Raw genomic sequence first — 20327 nt, forward strand, 5'->3', positions numbered from 1 at the left:
TCTGTGCTTGTTTTTGTTTCCTTTTGCATGTGTCTGAGAAATTATCCAGTGTACTTACCTAGAAATGGGATTCCCATGGTAATTATGAAAAATTTAATATTGTCAAATAACCCTATAAATATTTATGATTAATATGCATCTCACTAGCATGGAATGTATTTAAGTAAAATGTATAAATACCAAGACTGATTATTGTTAGAATCTTTAATATTTTCTGGTATAATGAGTATGAAATGCAGTTTTCTCATTTTAAGTTGCATAATCTGTCCCTGTGGTAGTTGAGAATCTTTTCATGTTTTATAGTCTACCTGATCTTCAGCTAATTTTTAGTTTCAAACTCTTCAACAATTTTCTAACCATTCTTGTTATTTTTTTTTATTTTAGGGTACGTGTGTGTGTGTGTGTCTACATAGGATAAAAATTACATATATAATTAATGTGTATAGAGGATAGAAATTACATAATTTTTGCTGAGGAAAAATTAGTTGTCTACCCTTAAGAAGAAAGGTGAGTAAAATGTAGTACACAAAATAAAATACTATGGTTCAGTTATAGCCAATTACCTAGATATGTATTTAGAGACAATGATAGATCTCACCAAAAGTATGTTTATTAGAAAATGAATGAGATAATAATATATTGACACATGAGAAATAAAAAAATAAATACACAAATTATTGTATGTTTTCAAGAATGGGAATGAGAGCATGAAGGAAATTATAAAACAACGTAATGTCAACAGAGGGATTGTAATTAAGACTATAATGTGCATTTCCTAATGTCTATTCTAAAAGTCCCCCTCACTGAGAGAGCCCTTAGTTTTACCTGAGCACATCGCCATTCAACATTGAATACAGCATTTCTTTGTAAATGTATTTTCCTGTGTAACTAAGTGCTGATCTAAGATGTTAACACAAGACTTATGTAGAACCCCAAGAAATTCTACCAATAGAACTGATTTACCTGGGAGGAGTCCCTTTTTATACTTAAGCCATTCGTTTGTTAGCAATTTGCAAACCCATCATGCCAAAGGGAGGTAGCTACTTAGGCTTTAATGCTACATTGAGGATGGAAGCGATTCTCTTATCTCTTTGTACCTAAGGACCAAATTGGGCTCTGGGGGTTGAAGAGGGCAGAAGTAGCCCTATGGACACCATAATGATACTAACTTAGGTACTCACTGATGCAGTTGCCCAAGTGGTAATTACACCTATTGTAATACCCAAACACAGAAAGAATGTCAAAATATCTGTGCTGGTCAGTAAATAACATTTCAAAGTAACCTTTCATTTAGCATATTCTGTATCTTAAAGATAAAAAAAAAAAACTAATATAAAACTACTTTTAGAGAAAACATTTTGAAAAGAAGTAATAAAACTACAGTGATAAGGGATGGGGCAGGATCCAAAGGAAAGTAATTTGTGAATTAAGAACCATGAGGTGACTACCTAACACTTCTGTCAGAATAAAGCCTTTGGAATTTTAATATATAAATACCCAAATGTATCTAGTATCAGATTTTTCTCTAGTTTTACTTGGCCAAATGAACAAATACATAAATAGCTCCTTATTAGGACTTGGGACAGCTTAGGTAAAAGAGGCATTGCCTTTTCACTGCTCTTGAAATTAAACCAAACCAGTCTTTACATCCTTCATTATAGAATGGGACTCAAGTCAGCTCTCTCAATGAAATGTGAATCTCATTTCTCCATGTAGAACCTGGGACATTTCTAACCTACCTATATCTTTTGAGGGTATCAATAGACATTTAAAATAAGGTTTCCTCAGGTGCATTAATAGTCCTGTTTTCTTTTCTGTGCTATTTTTAGGTTATCATTAATTTTTAAAAATTCTCTTTTAACTTGTGCAAGACTTTTTTTTTGTGTGTGTGAGCTGAAATTGCCTTTATACTCAGTTAATGAAATTAGATTATTCTTCCCCCAAAATAAAACTTTTCTGTTACCTTACATTACTTACTAGGTACTACTTTCTTTCGTGTTTCCCTTTCAACTACCAGGATAAAATTATCTATGCTCTCTGTCTTCATTTCAAAACTGCCCAGTTATCATCAGCCAACTGTATAATTTTTCTGCTGTCGTTAACCCTCCATTGATTCAGTGCTCACCAAAGTTCATTAGAATATCTAGGTTTACCAAACTTAATGGACTCCAGTGGACCCATTCACCTTTCTTTTTTGTTGTTGTTGTTGTTTTTTAAGATTTTTATTTATTTATTCATGAGAGGCAGAGAGAGAGAGGCAGAGACACAGGCAGAGGGAGAAGCAGGCTCAATGCAGGGAGCCTGATGTGGGATTCCATCCCCGGTCTCCAGGATCAGGCCATGGGCCGAAGGCGGCACTAAACCCCTGAGCCACCCAGGTATCCCCCACCCCCATTCACCTTTCTTGACATTGGTAGTAGAAATGACATCAAAGGTCATTATGATTTACATAGTGGTGAAATTGAAGCTCAGAAATATTCAGATCCAAACATCATGAATCCTATTTTTTTTTATGATTAATTAAGCTTTGAGGAACTAGGTGCTGAACTAAGGGAGTATTACAAACTTACTTTAAGTCCTTGAAGGTACTTACTATATTTAAGCCAGGGAACAAAATGTCCAATAGGGGATCAGAATAAATCAGATGAAGCAACAAAGAGATGGAAACGCTAAATTATTTCTACTTTATCTGACCTCAGAGTTTCAAATCTATTCCACTTTTTGATTGTTAACCTTGTTAACCTTGAAGGGATTCCTCAGTAAGTGTAGGAAACAGACAAGGAAGCAAAACCTTAAGTTGAAACACCTATGCTTTGTAAATTTTGCTCTATTTGTGGAAAATTATTTGAAAATATATTTATATATCTTAATTTTGTTTCAATTTTACATATTTTACAATGAAAAATTCATTATAATGTAAGAAAGCTTTTTAATTATTTTTTCTATTGTGCAACAATCAATCATCTTTTGCGGGGGGGTGGTTATTTTATTTTTTTTATTGGAGTTCAATTTGCCAACATATAGCATAACACCCAGTGCTCATCCCATCAAGTGCCCCCCTCAGTGCCCATCACCCAGTCACCTCAACCCCCTACCCACCTCCCTTTCCACCACCCCTTTCCGTTTCCCAGAGTTAGGTGTCTCTCATGTTTTGTCCCCCTCACTGATATTTTCACTCATTTTCTCTCCTTTCTCCTTTATTCCCTTTCACTAATTTTTATATTCCCCAAATGAATGAGACCAAATGATGTTTGTCCTTTTCCGATTGACTTACTTCACTCAGCATAATACCTTCTAGTTCTATCCACATCAAAGCAAATGGTGGGTATTTGTCCTTTCTAATGGCTGAGTAATATTCCATTGTATACATAGACCACAGCATCTTTATCCATTCATCTTTAGATGGACACTGAGGTTCCTTACACAGTTTGGCTATTGTGGACATTGCTGCTATAAACATTGGGGTGCAGGTGTCATGGCATTTCACTGCATCTGTATCTTTGGGGTAAATCACAGGCAGTGCAATTGCTGGGTCATAGGACAGATCTATTTTTAACTCTTTGAGGAGCCTCCACACAGTTTTCCAGAGTGGCTGCACCAGTTCACATTCCCCCCAACAGTGCAAGAGGGTTCCCCTTTCTCCACATCCTCTCCAACATTTGTTGTTTCCTGCCTTGTTAATTTTCCCCATTCTCACTGGTGTGAGGTGGTATCTCATTGTGGTTTTGATTTGTATTTCCCTGATGGACAGTGATGCAGAGCATTTTCTCATATGCTTATTGGCCATGTCTATGTTTTCCTCTGTGAGATTTCTGTTCATGTTTTTTGCCCATTTCAAGATTGGATTGTATGTTTCTTTGCTGTTGAATTTAGTAAGTTCTTTATAGATCTTGGATACTATCCCTTTATCTCATACATTTTCTCCCATTCTATAGGGTTGTCTTTTAGTTTTGTTGACTGTTTCTTTTGCTGTTCAGAAAGTTTTTATATTGAATATGTCCCAATAATTCATTTTTTGCTTTTGTTTCCCTTGCCTTCATAAATGTATCTTACAAGAAGTTGACTGTGGCCAAGTTCAAAAAAGGTGTTGCCTGTGTTCTCCTCTAGGATTTTGATGGATTCTTGTCTCACATTTAGATTTTTCAACCACTTTGAGTTTATCTTTATGTATGGTGTAAGAGAATGGTCTAGTTTCATTCTTCTGAAATAGCTGTCCAAATTTCCCAGCAGCATTTATTGAAGAGACTGTCCTTTTCCCAGTGGATAGTCTTACCTGCTTTTTGTATATTAGTTGACCATAGAGTTGAGGGTCCACTTCTGGATTCTCTATTCTGTTGATCTATGTGTCTGTTTTTGTGCCAGTACCACACTGTCTTGATGACCACAGCTTTGTAGTACAACCTGAAATCTGGCATTGTGATGCCCCCAGCTATGGTTTTCTTTTTAAATATTCCCCTAGCTATTCGGGGTCTTTTCTGATTCCACACAAATCTTAAGATGATTTGTTCCAACTCTCTGAAGAAAGTCCATGGTATTTTGATAGGGATTGCATTAAATGTGTAAATTGCCCTGGGCAGCCCTGACATTTTCACAATAATAATTCTTCCAATCCATGAGCATGGAATATTTTTCCATCTCTTTGTGTCTTCCTCAATTTCTTTCAGAGGTGTTCTGTAGTTGTCAGGGCACAGATCCTTTACCTCTTTGGTTAGGTTTATTCCTAGGTATCTTATGCTTTTGGGTGCAATTGTAAATGGGATTAACTCCTTAATTTCTCTCTCTTCAGTCTCATTGTTAGTGTATAGAAATGCCCCTGATTTCTGGGCATTGATTTTGTATCTTGCCACATTGCCAGATTTTGCTGTATGAGTTCTAGCAATCTTGGGGTGGAGTCTTTTGGGTTTTCTATGTACAGTATCATGTCATCTGCGAAGGGGGAGAGTTTGACTTCTTCTTTGTCAATTTGAATGCCTTTTATTTCTTTTTGTTACCTGATTGCTGAGGCTAGGACTTCTAGTACTATGTTGAATAGCAGTGGTCAGAGTGGACATCCCTGTTGTGTTCCTGATGTTAAGGGAAAGGCTCCCAGTGTTTCCTCATTGAGAATGATATTTGCTGTGGGCTTTTCATAGATGGCTTTTAAGATGCTGAGGAATGTTCCCTCTATCCCTACACTCTGAAGAGTTTTGATCAGGAATGATGCTGTATTTTGTCAAAAGCTTTCTCTGCATCTATTGAGAGGATCATATGGTTCTTGTTTTATCTCTTGTTGATATGATCTATCACGTTGATTGCTTTATGAGTGTTGAACCAGCCTTGCATCCCAGGGATGAATCCCAGTTGGTCATGGTCAATAATCTTCTTAATGTATTGTTGGATCCTTTTGGCTAGTATCTTTTTGAGAATTTTTGCTTCTGTGTTCAGCAAGGATATTGATCAGTAATTCTCCTTTTTAGTGAGGTTTTTTTCTGGTTTTGGAATTAAGGTGATGCTGGCCTCATAGAGTTTAGAAGTATTCCATCCTTTTCTATCTTTTGGAACAACTTTGGTAGAATAGGTATTGTTTCTTCTTTAAACTTTTGATAGAAATCCCCTGGGAAGCCATCTGGCCCTGGACTTTAATGTCTTGGGAGGTTTTTGATGACTGCTTCAATTTCCTCCCTGGTTATTGGCCTGTCCAGGTTTTATATTTCTTCTTTTTTTTAAATTTATTTATGATAGTTACACAGAGAGAGAGAGGGGCAGAGACATAGGCAGAGGGAGAAGCAGGGTCCATGCACCGGGAGCCTGACGTGGGATTCGATCCCGGGTCTCCAGGATCGCGCCCTGGGCCAAAGGCAGGCACCTAACTGCTGCACCACCCAGGGATCCCAGGTTTTCTATTTCTTCCTGTTCCAATGTTGGTAGTTGTGGTTTTCCAAGAATGTATCCATTTCTTCTAGATTGCCTAATTTATTGGCGTATAGCTGCTCACAAAATATTTTTAAAATCGTTTATATTTCCTTGGTATTGGTTTTGATCTCTCCTTTTTCATTCATGATTTTATTAATTTGAGTCTTTTTGTGTTTTTAATAAGGGTGGCTAATGGTTTATCTATTTTATTAATTCTTTCAAAGAACAAACTCCTGGTTTTGTTGACCTGTTCTACAGTTCTTGTCTCTATTTCATTAAGTTCTGCTCGAATCTTTATTAACTCTCTTCTGCTAGGGTGTAGGTTTTTTGCTGTTCTTTCTTCAGTTCCTTCAGGTGCAAGGTTAGCTTGTGTATTTGAGGTTATTCCAGTTTTTTGAGGGATGTTTGTATTGCAATGTATTTCCCTCTCAGGACTGCTTTTGCTGTATCCCAAAGATTTTGAGTGGTTGTATCTTCGTTCTCATTAGTTTCCATGAATCTTTTTAATTCTTCTCTAATTTCCTGGTTGACCCTTTCATCTTTTAGCAGGATGGTCTTTAACCTCCACATGTTTGAATTTCTTCCAAATTTCTTCTTGTGATTGAGTTCAAGTTTCAAAGCATTATGATCTGAAAATATGCAGGGGCAATCCCAATCTTTTGGTATCAGTTAAGACCTGATTTGTGACCCAGTATGTGGTCTCTTCTAGAAAAAGTTCCATGTGCCCTTGAGAAGAATGTGTATTCAGTTGTGTTAGGATGTGAAGTTCTGCAAATATCTGTGCAATCCATCTGGTCCAGTGTATATTTTAAAGCTCTTGTTTCTTTGGAGATGTTGTGCTTAGAAGATCTGTCATTTGTAGAAAGTGCAATCTTGATGTCTCCCAGTATAAGTGTATTATTATCTAAGTATGTCTTAACTTTGGTTATTAATTGATGGATATACTTGGCAGCTCCCACATTAGGGGCATAAATATTCATGATTGTTAGGTCCTCTTGTTGGATAGATTCTTTAAGTATGATATAGTGTCCCTCTTCATTTCCCACTACAGTCTTTGGGATAAACTTTAATTTATCTGATATGAGGATTGCTACCCCTGCTTTCTTTTGAGGACCATTTGAATGGCAAATGGTTCTCCAACCTTTCATTTTCAGGCTGTAGGTGTCCTTGGTCTAAAATGAGTCTCTTGTAGACAGCAAATAGATAGGTCTTGCTTTTTTATCCAGTCTGAAACCCTGCGCCTTTTGATGAGATCATTAAGCCCATTCACATTCAGAGTTACTATTGAAAGATATGAAACTCATGTCATCATAATACTATTCAGTCCCTGTTTTGTGGATTATTTCTTTGTGTGTCCTCACACAAAGGATGATGGTTTTCAGAGGCTGGGGGCATGTAGGAATGAGGAATTTTTCATTGGGTTTAGAGTTTGTTTTCAAAATTAAAAAGTTTTGGAGATATGTTGCTCACAAATATGAATAATGGGGCACCTGGGTGGCTCAGTCAGTTAAGCATCCGACTCTTGATATTTGGCTTCAGATCATGATCAGGATTGGGAGATAAAGCCCCACATTAGGCTCAGTGTTTAGAGTGGGGCCTGCTTAAGATTCTCATTCTCTCTCTCCCTCTTCTCCTCCAAAGAATATGAATAATATTTAACTGAACACTTAAAATGGTTCAAATGTTTTTTTAAAAAGTGCCTCTTTCAAAGAAAGTTTTAGTCTAATAAATGAGGAATTCATTGAAAATGTTACTAATATAATTTTATTAAAAATGTCAATATTAAACTAATATTTTATGAATAAAATCTGCTTTTTATGCTATATAAGAAAAGACACTTGAAAGTCAATATTTATTTGGATCTGAAGACTGGAGCCAGAAGGTACAATCAAGAAAACAAATATCTGGGGAACAGGCACAGAGACAGAGAATGCAGCTCCAGGAGAAAGTTGATTCTATATAATCTTCCCTATTGTACCTGCATAGTAGACTTTCAGGAGGCAAAGGACCATGTCTCTAATTCACTAGGCCTGGATTCAAATCCTACCATACCACTTTTTTTCCTTTATGACCTGGAACACAGTATTTAATCTTAGGTCAAGAGTGAGTTACTATTACTTTACTTAAAAATAGTTTTGAGGATTAGACAAAATATGTCCTTTGTTTCCGTTATCCCAGAGCTTAGCCTAGTTCATAGTAAGGCAGTGGTGAGTTTCTTTCTTCACTAAAATACATAGTCCTACTGCCAAAGCTGTTCTCTCTTAAGAATGTAATTTATATATAAATGTTGACATTTCTCCTTTCTAATACCAATTGTGATTGGAATTGTGACTAAATATATTATTTAATTTATTTCTTTTCTTCTAAAGTATAAGCTCTGGAAGGTTAAAATCCATATCTGACTTCTCTGAACTCCTTCTCTGATACCTAGCATTACCAGGTAGGTAATGTGATAAATATATGTATTAATGACTAAATACAGAGCTCAGAGCTTGCTCTTGTGGAGCTTACTATTTATATGGGGAAAATCAAAAGCAAGAAATTGTGACATAGGCTGTGGAAGAAATACATTAAATTGAGCTATGAATGTGAGATAAGACTTTCTGGAAGATTTAAGCTACAAAGTCTTCAATTATGAACAGATTTATCCAGGAAATAAAAGCTTGAAAAAGTGTAATAGAGCTAAAGCCTAAAGAGAGGGATGAATCTATCTATATAAAGGCTAAGCTTAAGAATTTTGACTTTGTCATTTTAGATTCTGGAAATCCACTAAGAAACTTTAAGCATTTAATACATACAACTACCTATTTAATATTGTCCCAAGCTAATAATTCCCCAGATTTACTTAAATGTAAATACCCATAGCTTTTAAGGGTAAATAAGTATTTGCTAGTTAAAATTTTTTAGAATGAGTGTTATGAGAACTTCATACAATCAATGAAGCAAATAGGCATGAATCAGAAAGCATCAATATATCTGGCATAAATGAGATTTTAACAAGTACAACTATGCCTTTTGAAAAATATGTTTTAAAGGAAAAAGACAGTCTTCATAATTTTTAGAAAAGACAATATATTTATATATGATGATTACTTATTTTGGTAAATTAGTCTCTAAAAAGAAACACACTCTGTTTATAAGAAGTGATAATTTATCAGGCTTTTTCACAGATAATTTAAAATCCTAATCATTTTGGGATTCATTTTAACAAATCCCACCTCATCATGCAATTTTCTAATCCTATGAGAGATTGCTCAGAGTTCTCTCCACTGAGACAGAAAATATGGAGGATTTTTGCTCCGAGGGGGGTTCATCAGGCATGTTGGCCTGGAATTTTTTTCTTGTGCTGTCCTTGTCTGACTTTCAGATTAGGGTAATGTTGGCCTTATAAAATTAATCTAAAAGTATTCCTTTCTCTTTTGTTTTTTTGGCAGAGTTTAAAAAGAATTGGTATTCCCTTTTAAATGTATGTAGAATTCACCAGTAGAGCCATCTGGACTTGGGCTTTTCTCTGTTGAGAGGTTTTTGTTTACTAATTCAGTCTCCTTTGTAATAATGAGTCTGTCCAGATTTCCTATTTCTTTATTATTTAAGGATAAACAAGAATTTACTAGTTGGAGAGGGGGAAGCACAAGGGAGGTAAATGGCACTGGCTAGCTCTTTTGTTTTTGGAAAACTCTGCTAAAGATCCCTGCCCCTCTAGCATTGTTCAGAGATTAGTAAATAAATCTCCTTCCTCTTCTTATACCCCAGGTTTTTTTTCAAAGTACTGCTTTTATGCTGTTTCTCAGCAGGATTATTTGTTATACTATCCCTTTAAGGACAAGAACCCCTTTCCTACTGCTCTCTGGGTCTTCCCAGAGCTAAGCCTGATGAAGTTTTGGAATATAGGTGAGGTCTGGAGCTGAGGACCAAGAAAGAATTCATGAGACGTCTTTGGTGCAAAATGGTGGTTTTATTAAAGCACAGGGACAGGACCTGTGGGCAGGAAGAGCTGCTGCTCTGGGCCCGTCAGGGGTGGCTGATTATATACCTGGGAGTTGGGAGGGGTTTGAGGATGGTGCACTGTCTAAGGAATTTTGGAAGCAAGGTTTCCAGGACCTTGAGGGGGCTGGCTATTGTTGGGAAAAGGTCACTTACTACCGTCTAATAAAACTTGAGTCACGAGACCCTTCGATGTGTATCGGTGGGCCATGTGCTTGGGGGATGACTGCTAACCCGTATCTTGGGGGTTTAGAGATAAAGGAAATTTCTAAAGGAATTTTTGTAAGTTAAAGTAGGTTTACAGGCTTCTGGAATTAGGGCTAAGATTGCCTTCTGCCCTTAGCAAAGTATTAACATCCAGGTAATTGAGTCTGCAGAAGAATGTCACTCTCCCTGTTTTAAGAACTTGTCAATATGCTTTGTCCTCAGCTAGTCCTCTGTTCCCTCATCAGAGCCCGTTGATTTTTAAAGTTTACGTGTTAAGCACCACTTATTATAATAAGAACCTCAAAGTTAAGCCCCTCTGGTTTTCAAAGCTGAATGTCAAGGGCTTTGTCTTTCTCCCCATTTCCTGGGGTATATAGTCTGCTCCTCTCCCTTCTCCGTGGTGCCTGCAGTGTCCCTCCCTGTCATGAATGGTCTGGTTGGTCATTTTGATTTTCTGACCACATATCGGCCCTTCCTTCCCTTTTTGATATGGCCTCTTCTCTACATTTAGCTGAGGAGAGTCTCTTCTACCAGTTTTCAGGTCATTTTCTGAGCTATTTGCACTGATGTGGGTTTATCCAAGTGTATTCATGGGACAGGTGAGCTTAGGATCCTCCTACCCCACCATTTTCACCTGAAGTTCCCATAGAATAATCCAGGCTTGCTAGGTTTTATGTTTCTAGGGATTTATCCATTTCTTCTAGGTTGTCCAGTTTGCTGATCTATAATTGTTCGTAGTAGTTTCATGATCCTTTGCATTTCTGTAGTGTCATTTGTAATGTATCCTCTCATTTATAATTTCATTTATTGAAGTCCTGTCTCTCTTTTTCTTAATAATCTAGATAAAAATAGTCTATCTTTAAAAAAATCAGCTCTTAGTTTCATTAGTTTTATTTTTTTGTAATCTTTAGTCTCTATTTGATTTATTTCCTCTATTTGTTATTCCCTCCCTTCTGCTAACTTTAGGTGCATTTTTTTCCCCTAGTACCTTGAGTTGTAAGATTAGATTGTTTACCTGGGATCTCTCTTTTCTTAATATAGCAATTTTTCATTATAACTCTTCCTCATCTTTTGCTGCATCCCACAAGTTTGGTTATGCCATTTTTCCATTTTCATTTGTCTTGCGATATTCTTTTTAATTTCTCTTTTGATTTCTTTAGCCTATTGGTTGTTCAGGCACATGTTTAAGCTTCACATATTTGTGAAATTTCCAGATTTCTTTTTGTAATTCATTTTTAACTTCAAACCTAAAATGGTTGAAAAGGGTATTTGATATGATTTCAGTCTTCTTACATTATTTTAAGTGTTTTTTTTTAATTCTTTTTTTTTATTTTAAATGTTTTTTGACCTAATGTATGAGCTGTCTTGGAGAATGTTCCATTCTTCAGAAAAATGTCCATTTTGCTGTTTTTGAATGGAAGGTTCTGTAAATATAAAAAATGTTAGGTCCGTCTGGTCTAATATATCATTTAAGTTTAATGTTTCCTTATTAACTTTAAAATCTGAATGATTTATCTATTATTCAAAATTGGGAATTGAAATATCTTACTAGTATTGCATTGTTGTCTATTTCTCCCTACAGATTCATTAATAGTTACTCTACATTTTTAGATGCTTTTATGTTGGGTACATAGCTATTCATAAAAGTTATATTCTCTTGATGAATTCACCTCTTCATGATGCAGTTACTTTTTTGTCTTTTGGCTTAAGGTCTATCCTGACTGATACAGTATAGCTACCTCTGCTTTCTTTGGTTTACATTTGAATGGAATATCTTTTCTATCTCTTCACTTTCAGTATATGTATAGCCTTAAAACTGAAGTAAGTCTCTAATAGGCAACACATAATTAGGTCTTGTTATTTTTTATCCATTTAGACACTCTGTGTCATTTGTTTGTATAATTCAGTCCATTTAAATTTAAAGTAATTATTGATAGGTGCAGGCTACTATTTTAATGGGTTTTTTTGGTAAGTTTTTAATTCCTTTGTTTCTTTTTGGTCTCTTTGTGATTTGATGATGCCTATTCCCCCCGCCCTTCCCCCACTCCCACCCAGTGGCGTATTTTCTTTCTTTTCGTCTTTTGTGTATCTACTATAGGTGTTAGCTTTGCAATACATAAAATATCATATAATTATGGCAGTCTCTTTTAAGCTAATAGCAAGTTAACTTCAAACACACAATAAAACTCTTCACTATTACACTCCCACCTCACACTTGTTTATGATGTCACAAGTTACATCTTTTTATACTGAATATCCATTAACCAATTATTGTAGTTATTTTAATACTTTTTTAACCTTCATACTAGAATTACAAGTGATTTACCTAAGACTTTTGCAACATTTGAGTATTCTGAATTTAGCTATATGTTTACCATTACCAGTGAGTTATATATTTCCATATGTTTTCCTGTTAGTAATTAGCATCCTTTTGTTTCAGCTTGAAGAACTCCCCTTAATATTTCTTTTACTTCCTTTCTAGTGATAATTGACTTCTTTAGCTTTTTTGTGTGTGGAAATTCCTTTTCTTTCCTTCAATTCTGAAGGACAGTTTTGCCAGGTAGAGTATTCTTGACTGGCAGCATTTTTCTTTCTTCACTTTGAATATATCATACCATTCCTATTTGGTCTCAAAGTTTCTGCTGAAAAATTTGAGGTTATACTTTTGAGGTTTCCTCTGCACATATCAATTTGATTTTCTCTTTTTTAAGTTTCTCTCCATGTCTTTAGCATTTAATAAGTTAATTATAATGTGTCTCAGTGTGGTCTCTTTGGAATCATTTTATTTATTTAATTTGGTATTCCCTGAGCTTCCCAGATCTAGATGTCTAGCTCTCCCAGGTTGGGGGTATCTTTGAATAAGATTCTTCCCCTTGGGATCCCTGGGTGGCACAGCAGTTTGGAGCCTGCCTTTGGCCCAGGGCGCGATCCTGGAGATCCGGGATCGAATCCCATGTCGGGCTCCGGGTGCATGGAGCCTGCTTCTCCCTCTGCCTGTGTCTCTGCCTCTTTCTCTCTCTCTGTGTGACTATAATTAAAAAAAAAAAAAAAAGAAAGATTCTTCCCCATGTTCTCTCTTCCCTTTGGGGACCCTATAATACATTTATTGGCCGAATTGATGGTATCTCTTATGTCCTGTAAACTATTTTCACTCTTTTTCATTCTTTGATTGGATGCATTCCACTGTCCTGTGTTTGAGTTTCTGATCCTTTCTTCATTTCATCTAGCCTGCTATTGAATCTCTCTATTGATTTTTTTTTTCAGTTCAATTACTGTATTCTTCTGCTCTGTGAATTTTGTTTGTTATCTTTTTTTCCATTTTCTGTTGAAATTCTCAGTTTGTTCCAGTATTGTTCTCATGATCTTGGTGACTACCTTGGTGCCCATTATTTTGAACTCTCTATCAGGTAAACCACTTATCTTTCTTTCACTAAGTGTTTCTGAATAGTTATGTTATTTTGTTTGGAACACATTCCTCTTTTTCCATGATTGTGTTGGTCTTTGCACGCTACATAAAACAGTCACCTTTCCCAATGTTGACAGAGTGGATTGATGTCCCAGTGAGGAGGTAAACCTCCTCACTCAGCCTGGACTAAGCTCCTACTTGTCTATCAAACTTTGTAATTGTCCAAGCCACTTGCTTGCTTGCTTGCTTGCTTGCTTGCTTTCATCCATGCCTTTTTTTTTTTTTTTCTTTTTTGTTCTTTTCTTTTCTTTCTTTTCTTTCTTTTCTTCTTCCTCTCTCTCTCTCTCTCTGGTTCCCAGCGTGGAGAGTGTGCCAAAACCTGTCAATGTCCCAAAGAGGAAGATTTCAGTCAGCACATAAATGCAGGCTAATTAGAATCTGCACCTTCAGACAGCAGCTTGGAAAGTATGTAATTAAGCCCTTTCCAACAAGAAACAGAGATGGACATTTTTTGCCTGCTCCCTCTGAGCTGAGCCCTGGGGAATAGCTGGCTAAGAACAGCTTCTTTGTTTGCTACAGTTTTGTGTGACTCATGAATAGAAGAACCTTGGCTGTGAGAGCCAGGCAATTCAGGGATCATATCCCTTGGGTGACTGCCATAATAGAGGCACAGTGTGTGCACAAGCTCTTTCCAGGGAGGGAAACTTGGAATAGGCTGGAAAGAGAAAGAGGGTGAGTGGTCTAGTAGGCTTCCCCAGTCTCTAAGGAGGTTCAAATCCAGGCCCCAGATGCCTGCTAAATTAGAATCCTGGCCCGCAGACAGCAGCTTTTAAAAGGATGCAGGTTAATCTCTTACAGGCTAATCTCTTAAAACTGGGAGATGAGTTGTTTTTGCTTGCTCCTTCTGCATAAAGCCCTAGGGTAATAGTCATGGTGAGTGCTCATGAGTTCATTGACAACTAATGTTTTGTTTACCATATTCTTGTGGGTCTCATGGATACAAGCTCCACTGACTTTCAAAAATAGGTATTGAGGGACCTGTCCCTCAAGTGAGAATCTTAAAGTTTTGGATGCTAGATGTGGGATCTAAATATTTTACTTCTCAGAAAGAAGCTAACAGTTAAGGGTTTCTGTCTGATTATATGGCACCATGCCAGGGTTGTGGTTTATGGCAGGAATGTATCTCAGCCTTCCTTTCTGTTTCAGTAGGTATGTTCTCATTCATCCAATATATAGGAGTCATTCATCTAGTTTCCATGTCTCTTCCAGAGGGTATTGCTCAGCATATAGTTGTACATTTAATGTATCAGTGGCCAAAGGGTGGAGGCTCTTATGTTGCCATCTTGTCATTTCCCCTAAGCTTTAATTAACCAATTAAAAATATGATATAGGGACGCCTGGGTGACTCAGTGGTTGAAACATCTGCCTTTGGCTCAGGGTATGATCCCAGGGTCCCAGGATCGAGTCCCACATTGGGCTCCTTGCAGGAAGCCTGCTTCTCGCTCTGCCTATGTCTCTGCCTTTCTCTCTGTGTCTCTCATGAATAAATAAATTTTAAAAACATATATTAAAAAATATGATATATGTAGCACCTGGGTGGCTCAGTTGGTTTAGTGACTGACTCTTAATCTCAGCTCAGGTCTTGATCTTAGGGTTTTGAGTTCAAGCCCCATGTTGGGCTCCATGCTGGGTGTGGAGTCTACTTAAAAAAGAAAAAAAAGAGATATATTCTGTTGTATAGATAACCATAGCCTATTTATTAACTTCTTAGATAAACAATTTATCTCTTCCTTTTCAGGTATTACAAGTAATTTTCATGTAGACATCATTGTAAACATTTGTATTATGAACTGAGTTTATCTGTAGGATACTTTTCTGGAAACAGAATTACTGGAAAACAGCATTGAAATTTTGATATATGTAATCAATTTTACAAAGAAAATTTTAGCACCTTATGTGCTTCCATTTATGGGAATATTTGTTTTTCAACACTCCTACCAATGCTATCTATCATCTATCTATCTATCTATCTATCTATCTATCTATCTATCTATCTATCTATCATCTCTCAGTTAACATTTATTCTTTAATAAGTCACTCCAAAATGTGATGGCTTAATGCAACCATTTATTTTGATCATAGTTCAATAAGTTGGTGATTTGAACCAAGCTCAACCGGGCAGTTTCTCTAGAAGGCTCCAGTGCATAAAGTATTTTTCAAGTCTCTGCTTGTGTCATTCATGTTTGTTACCATCCCATCAAATAAGCAAATCACAGTCTATTCCAGATTCAGTAGAGGGAATTATACACTCCACATTTTAATGAAGGAGGCTGAAAATTCACAGGCTCCACCTTTTGATAAAAGAAGCTGCATCTTCACATTGCAAATGCATATGCATATGAGGGATAGAAAGAATCTGTAGCCATTTGTGCAATCTAACACATTAATTACATATTAATAAATAATAAGTTAGAGTCATTATCTAAGGACATTGTATTTAATCTTTAAAATAACCCTATGAGGTAATGGCAGAACATTATTATCCATCTTATAGAGGGATTACTGAGGGAGAGAGAGAATAAGTAATTTGCCCAAGGTTATTTATTCTCCTGTAAAGGAGGTTCTTTCCTCCACTTAACCTCAATATTCTATGGCATCGTAGTTTATGTATTTGTTTTGTGTGACCTTAAGGCACCAAAATATTTAAGAATATATTCTTTCAAAACACGTATGTGTTCATATTTCTTGAAACTGTTTTCAAATTTATCTCTAACATTATCCTCAAAACCTCCTGTACTCTGATAAACTCTCAGACCTCAAAAATGACCTCAAGTTTTAAATCTTCTGAAAAGCTTACCTTGGATTTCCCTGCTCTGTTGTGGCCATGTTACTTCTGTCATTTATATCTCTTCTTGTGTTAGTCATTTCATGGGTACAAATTATTTCTTTTCTTCATTCATTCTCTATTAAACTGTGACTCCCTTGAAGGCACTCCCAGCTTTAGAATCCCAATAAAGCACTTAATGTCTCTTTGTTGTTGAATGAAAGAGAATACTTGCCTTTGAGCAGCTCATTGATAATTTGTGATATCAGATATGCAAACATTTATCCATGTGGTCCTATTAAACTTCTACCTATTATCCTAGGCCTCAAATTGTCCTTTGCCCATCTTTCTGGAACTTTAGATTAATTTCTTTTTCCAGGCATTCCTGTGGAATGGTATTTAAGCAATTATCATAATACTTATTACCTTTGAATATCTCTCTAGAATCCTAATTCTCTAGCACATAACTGACTAAAAAACAGAAGAAACAGAACAGTCTATATATCCCTTTACTAGAAAGTTTCTCAGCCTTGCCTTAAATTATGATCTTTTTATTACTATAAAAAAAATCTTGTGCTTTTAGTATTACATAAAGTTTCCAAATAATAAAATAGCAGAGCTCAGTTTTCCCTGAACCAAATCCTCCTATACATTATCACCAGATTTACTTACAAAATACATTTTTGTTTCTCACCTCATAATATCTGCTCACAGTGGATGTTGTATGTATGCATAATTCATGTGGATTCCAAACTAAGGATTCTATGATAGTTGCTATCTTCTTGTTTGTTTATTAAGGACATGGTTCTTCTCTGGAAACTTTGAGGTGAGTGCCTTATATGTCTGAGAATATTTTAGAACTGGGCCTGGTGGTAAAATAGATTCTAAACCCCAAATCCTCTGCCAGCTGCTCAGTTTTGCAAAGCTATGTCATGCCTATCCTCTGCTTCCTTGTATGTGAGCTAAGGTCAGAAGATAGGACACGGTCACTTCTTCTCATAGGAACCCAAGCTCCATGGTTTTCCCAAAACATTCCAGGAAGCCAAAACAAGGCAGACCTGGACCAGAAGGGCTGGTTCAGGTGGTAACCATGAGTCTATTAGGGCTTCCCTGGGGCAGGTCCGGTGGGAGAGGGTTGATCTGGACTCCTCCCTAGGCCTTACATAAGTACGTCTGTGACTCTGGAGGTTGTTTTTTGTTGTTGTTGTTGTTGTTTGTTTTTTTTTTTTTTTTTTTTTTTTGCCCAGTACAGGCATATACATGTCTTGTTTTATTGTGCTTCACTTTATTTCATTTTGTAGATATTACATCTCTCTCTCTCTCTTTCACAAATTTAAGGTTTGTGACAACTCTGTAGGAAGAAAATATGTTGGCAACAGTTTTCCAATAGCATTTGTTCACTTTGTGTCTCTGTCTCCCATTGTGGTAATTCTCACAATACTTTAAACTTTTGCAGTATTATTATATTTGTTACGGTGATCTATGATCAGATTTTGACTTGCTGAAAGCTCAGATGATAGCATTTTTTAACAATATATTTTTTTGATTAAGGTATATACATTGTACTTGTAGATGGAATGCTATTGCATACTTAATTGACTTCATATACTGTAAATATCCATTGGGAAAACAAAATAAATTCACTTGATTTGCTTTATTGTGATATTTACTTTATTGTAGTGGTCTGGAAATGAACCTGCAACTTCTCCAAGGCCTGTACTTGTTCTCCAAGTACAGCATAGTATTGAGTGTCATCATCTAGATGACTAAATCAAGTTTCTAAGATGTGATCTTTAGGGAACCAAAACACTATTTGGGATGGGTGTTCTGAGATTTGTAAAACAAAATTATGAAGATAAAAAGTTAAAAATAAAGAAAATCAAAAACAACCAAGCATGAATAGTGGGTCTCACTTTAAAAAGAAGTGACTAAGAACTTGCTCTTCCCCTTTCCTTCCAGCTGGTCTTCTGGGGGAGGGGCCTCCTCTTGCACTGTTGGTGAGAATGTGAACTGGTGCAGCCACTCTGGAAAACTGTGTGGAGGTTCCTCAAAGAGTTAAAAATAGACCTGCCCTACGACCCAGCAGTTGCACTGTTGGGGATTTACCCCAAAGATACAGATGCAAGTGAAATGCTAGGGACACCTGCACCCCGATGTTTATAGCAGCAATGTCCACAATAGCCAAACTGTGGAAGGAGACTCGGTGTCCATCGAAAAGATGAATGGATAAAGAAGATGTGGTAGCCCCCTCGGATGTGGCTGGAGCTTGAGGCGCGCAGGGGTGGAGACGCCGCAGACCCGGGACCCAGAGCAGCTCAGCTCGGAGGCTGTGAATAATAGCTCTTCAAGTCTCCAATAAAAAATGGCCTCCAATAAAACTACATTGCAAAAAATGGGAAAGAAACAGAATGGAAAGAGTAAAAAAGTAGAAGAGGCGGAGCCTGAAGAATTTGTGGTGGAAAAAGTACTGGACCGCCGTGTAGTGAATGGGAAGGTGGAGTATTTCCTGAAGTGGAAGGGATTTACAGATGCTGACAATACTTGGGAACCTGAAGAAAATTTAGATTGTCCAGAGTTAATTGAAGCATTTCTTAATTCTCAAAGAGCTGGTAAAGAAAAAGATGGTACAAAAAGAAAATCTTTATCTGACAGTGAATCTGATGATAGCAAATTAAAGAAGAAAAGAGATGCTATGAGAAGCAGAGAGGTTGACTACAAATTTGGTTCTGGATGCTTTAGCAGCCAAAGTGAAAAGGCTGATAAACCAAGAGGCTTTGCCAGAGGTCTTGATCCTGAACGAATAATTGGTGCCACAGACAGCAGTGGAGAATTAATGTTTCTCATGAAATGGAAAGATTCAGATGAGGCAGACTTGGTGCTGGCAAAAGAGGCAAATATGAAGTGTCCTCAGATCGTAATTGCATTTTATGAAGAGAGACTAACTTGGCATTCTTGTCCAGAAGATGAAGCTCAATATATATATATATATATATATATATATATATATATATATATATATATAAAATCTGGGTCTTTGTTTTTTGGTTTATTAGTGTGAAGAAATAACATTCTAATGAAAATCAAGTTTGATATGTTTGTTTTGAAGTAGTATTGGGGGAGTTGTTGGGGTTTTTTGCATCTATAGCACTGGTTACTTTGAACAAATAAAAGCTTTCTGTAGTTGTTTCCTTTATCAGAAAAGAATATTTGAGACCATGGCATATTATCCCCCTGCATCAGAGAACACCTTTTCTAAATGTTGAGGGAAATTTTCATAGTTGCTACTCAGTCAGAATTTGTGTTTAACTCCTATATGCCTAAGGACCATTTTGGGTTATTTATTTAGGGCTTTTTGTGTATATACTTAAAAGTACATACATAAGTGGTTTTCTTTTCTTTTTGTTATTTTTGAAACATTCACCAAAACAAAAACAGCATTTTATAACCATGGATAAGGCCATGTTTCTGGGATGCTATCATTTTCAGCAACTTAAGAAATAAATCACTTAAAGTTACATTGAAATTTTTCCTGAAGCCTTAACCTTTCAAATTTTGTAATTAATTGGACAATTTAAATATAATGTAAAGAGTTTAAATTGGACAATTTAAAAGCAGCCATATCAGAATCCATATCCCTAGTTACAGTCACATAAATGCAAGTTTATTTCCAAATCCTTGAAAGGAAAATTTTGATCACCACCAACAGCCTCCCCACCCAAAGGGCAAAACTAGACAAGTTTTGGTGTACTTTAATTAGGTAAGCAAAACTTAGTTAAATGGATATTTAAAGGTTCCTTCTAGTGAACCATACCTTTTTTTTTAATATTTATTTATTTACTTATGATAGACATAGAGAGAGAGAGAGAGAGAGAGAGGCAGAGACACAGGAGGAGGGAGAAGCAGGCTCCATGCCAGGAGCCCGACGTGGGACTGGATCCCGGGACTCCAGGATGGCGCCCTGGGCCAAAGGCAGGTGCCAAACTGCCGAGCCACCCAGGGATCCCCTGAACCATT

At 36.5% G+C, this 20327-nt stretch overlaps 1 protein-coding gene across 1 annotated transcript; it reads left to right on the top strand.

The window, feature by feature from the left end:
- Positions 1 to 18646: 18646 nt before the first annotated feature.
- On the top strand, positions 18647 to 19284 carry LOC119864623 (chromobox protein homolog 3-like; the record flags this gene model as incomplete). The annotated part of the gene is made up of 2 exons (XM_038555092.1): positions 18647 to 19005; positions 19069 to 19284. Coding segments are annotated over exons 1-2 (546 nt in total), but the record flags the coding sequence as incomplete, so codon positions are not given.
- Positions 19285 to 20327: the final 1043 nt, after the last annotated feature.

The sequence above is a fragment of the Canis lupus genome, chromosome 13 (genome assembly GCF_011100685.1).
Source record: "Canis lupus familiaris isolate Mischka breed German Shepherd chromosome 13, alternate assembly UU_Cfam_GSD_1.0, whole genome shotgun sequence".
NCBI classification, from domain to species: Eukaryota; Metazoa; Chordata; class Mammalia; order Carnivora; family Canidae; genus Canis; species Canis lupus.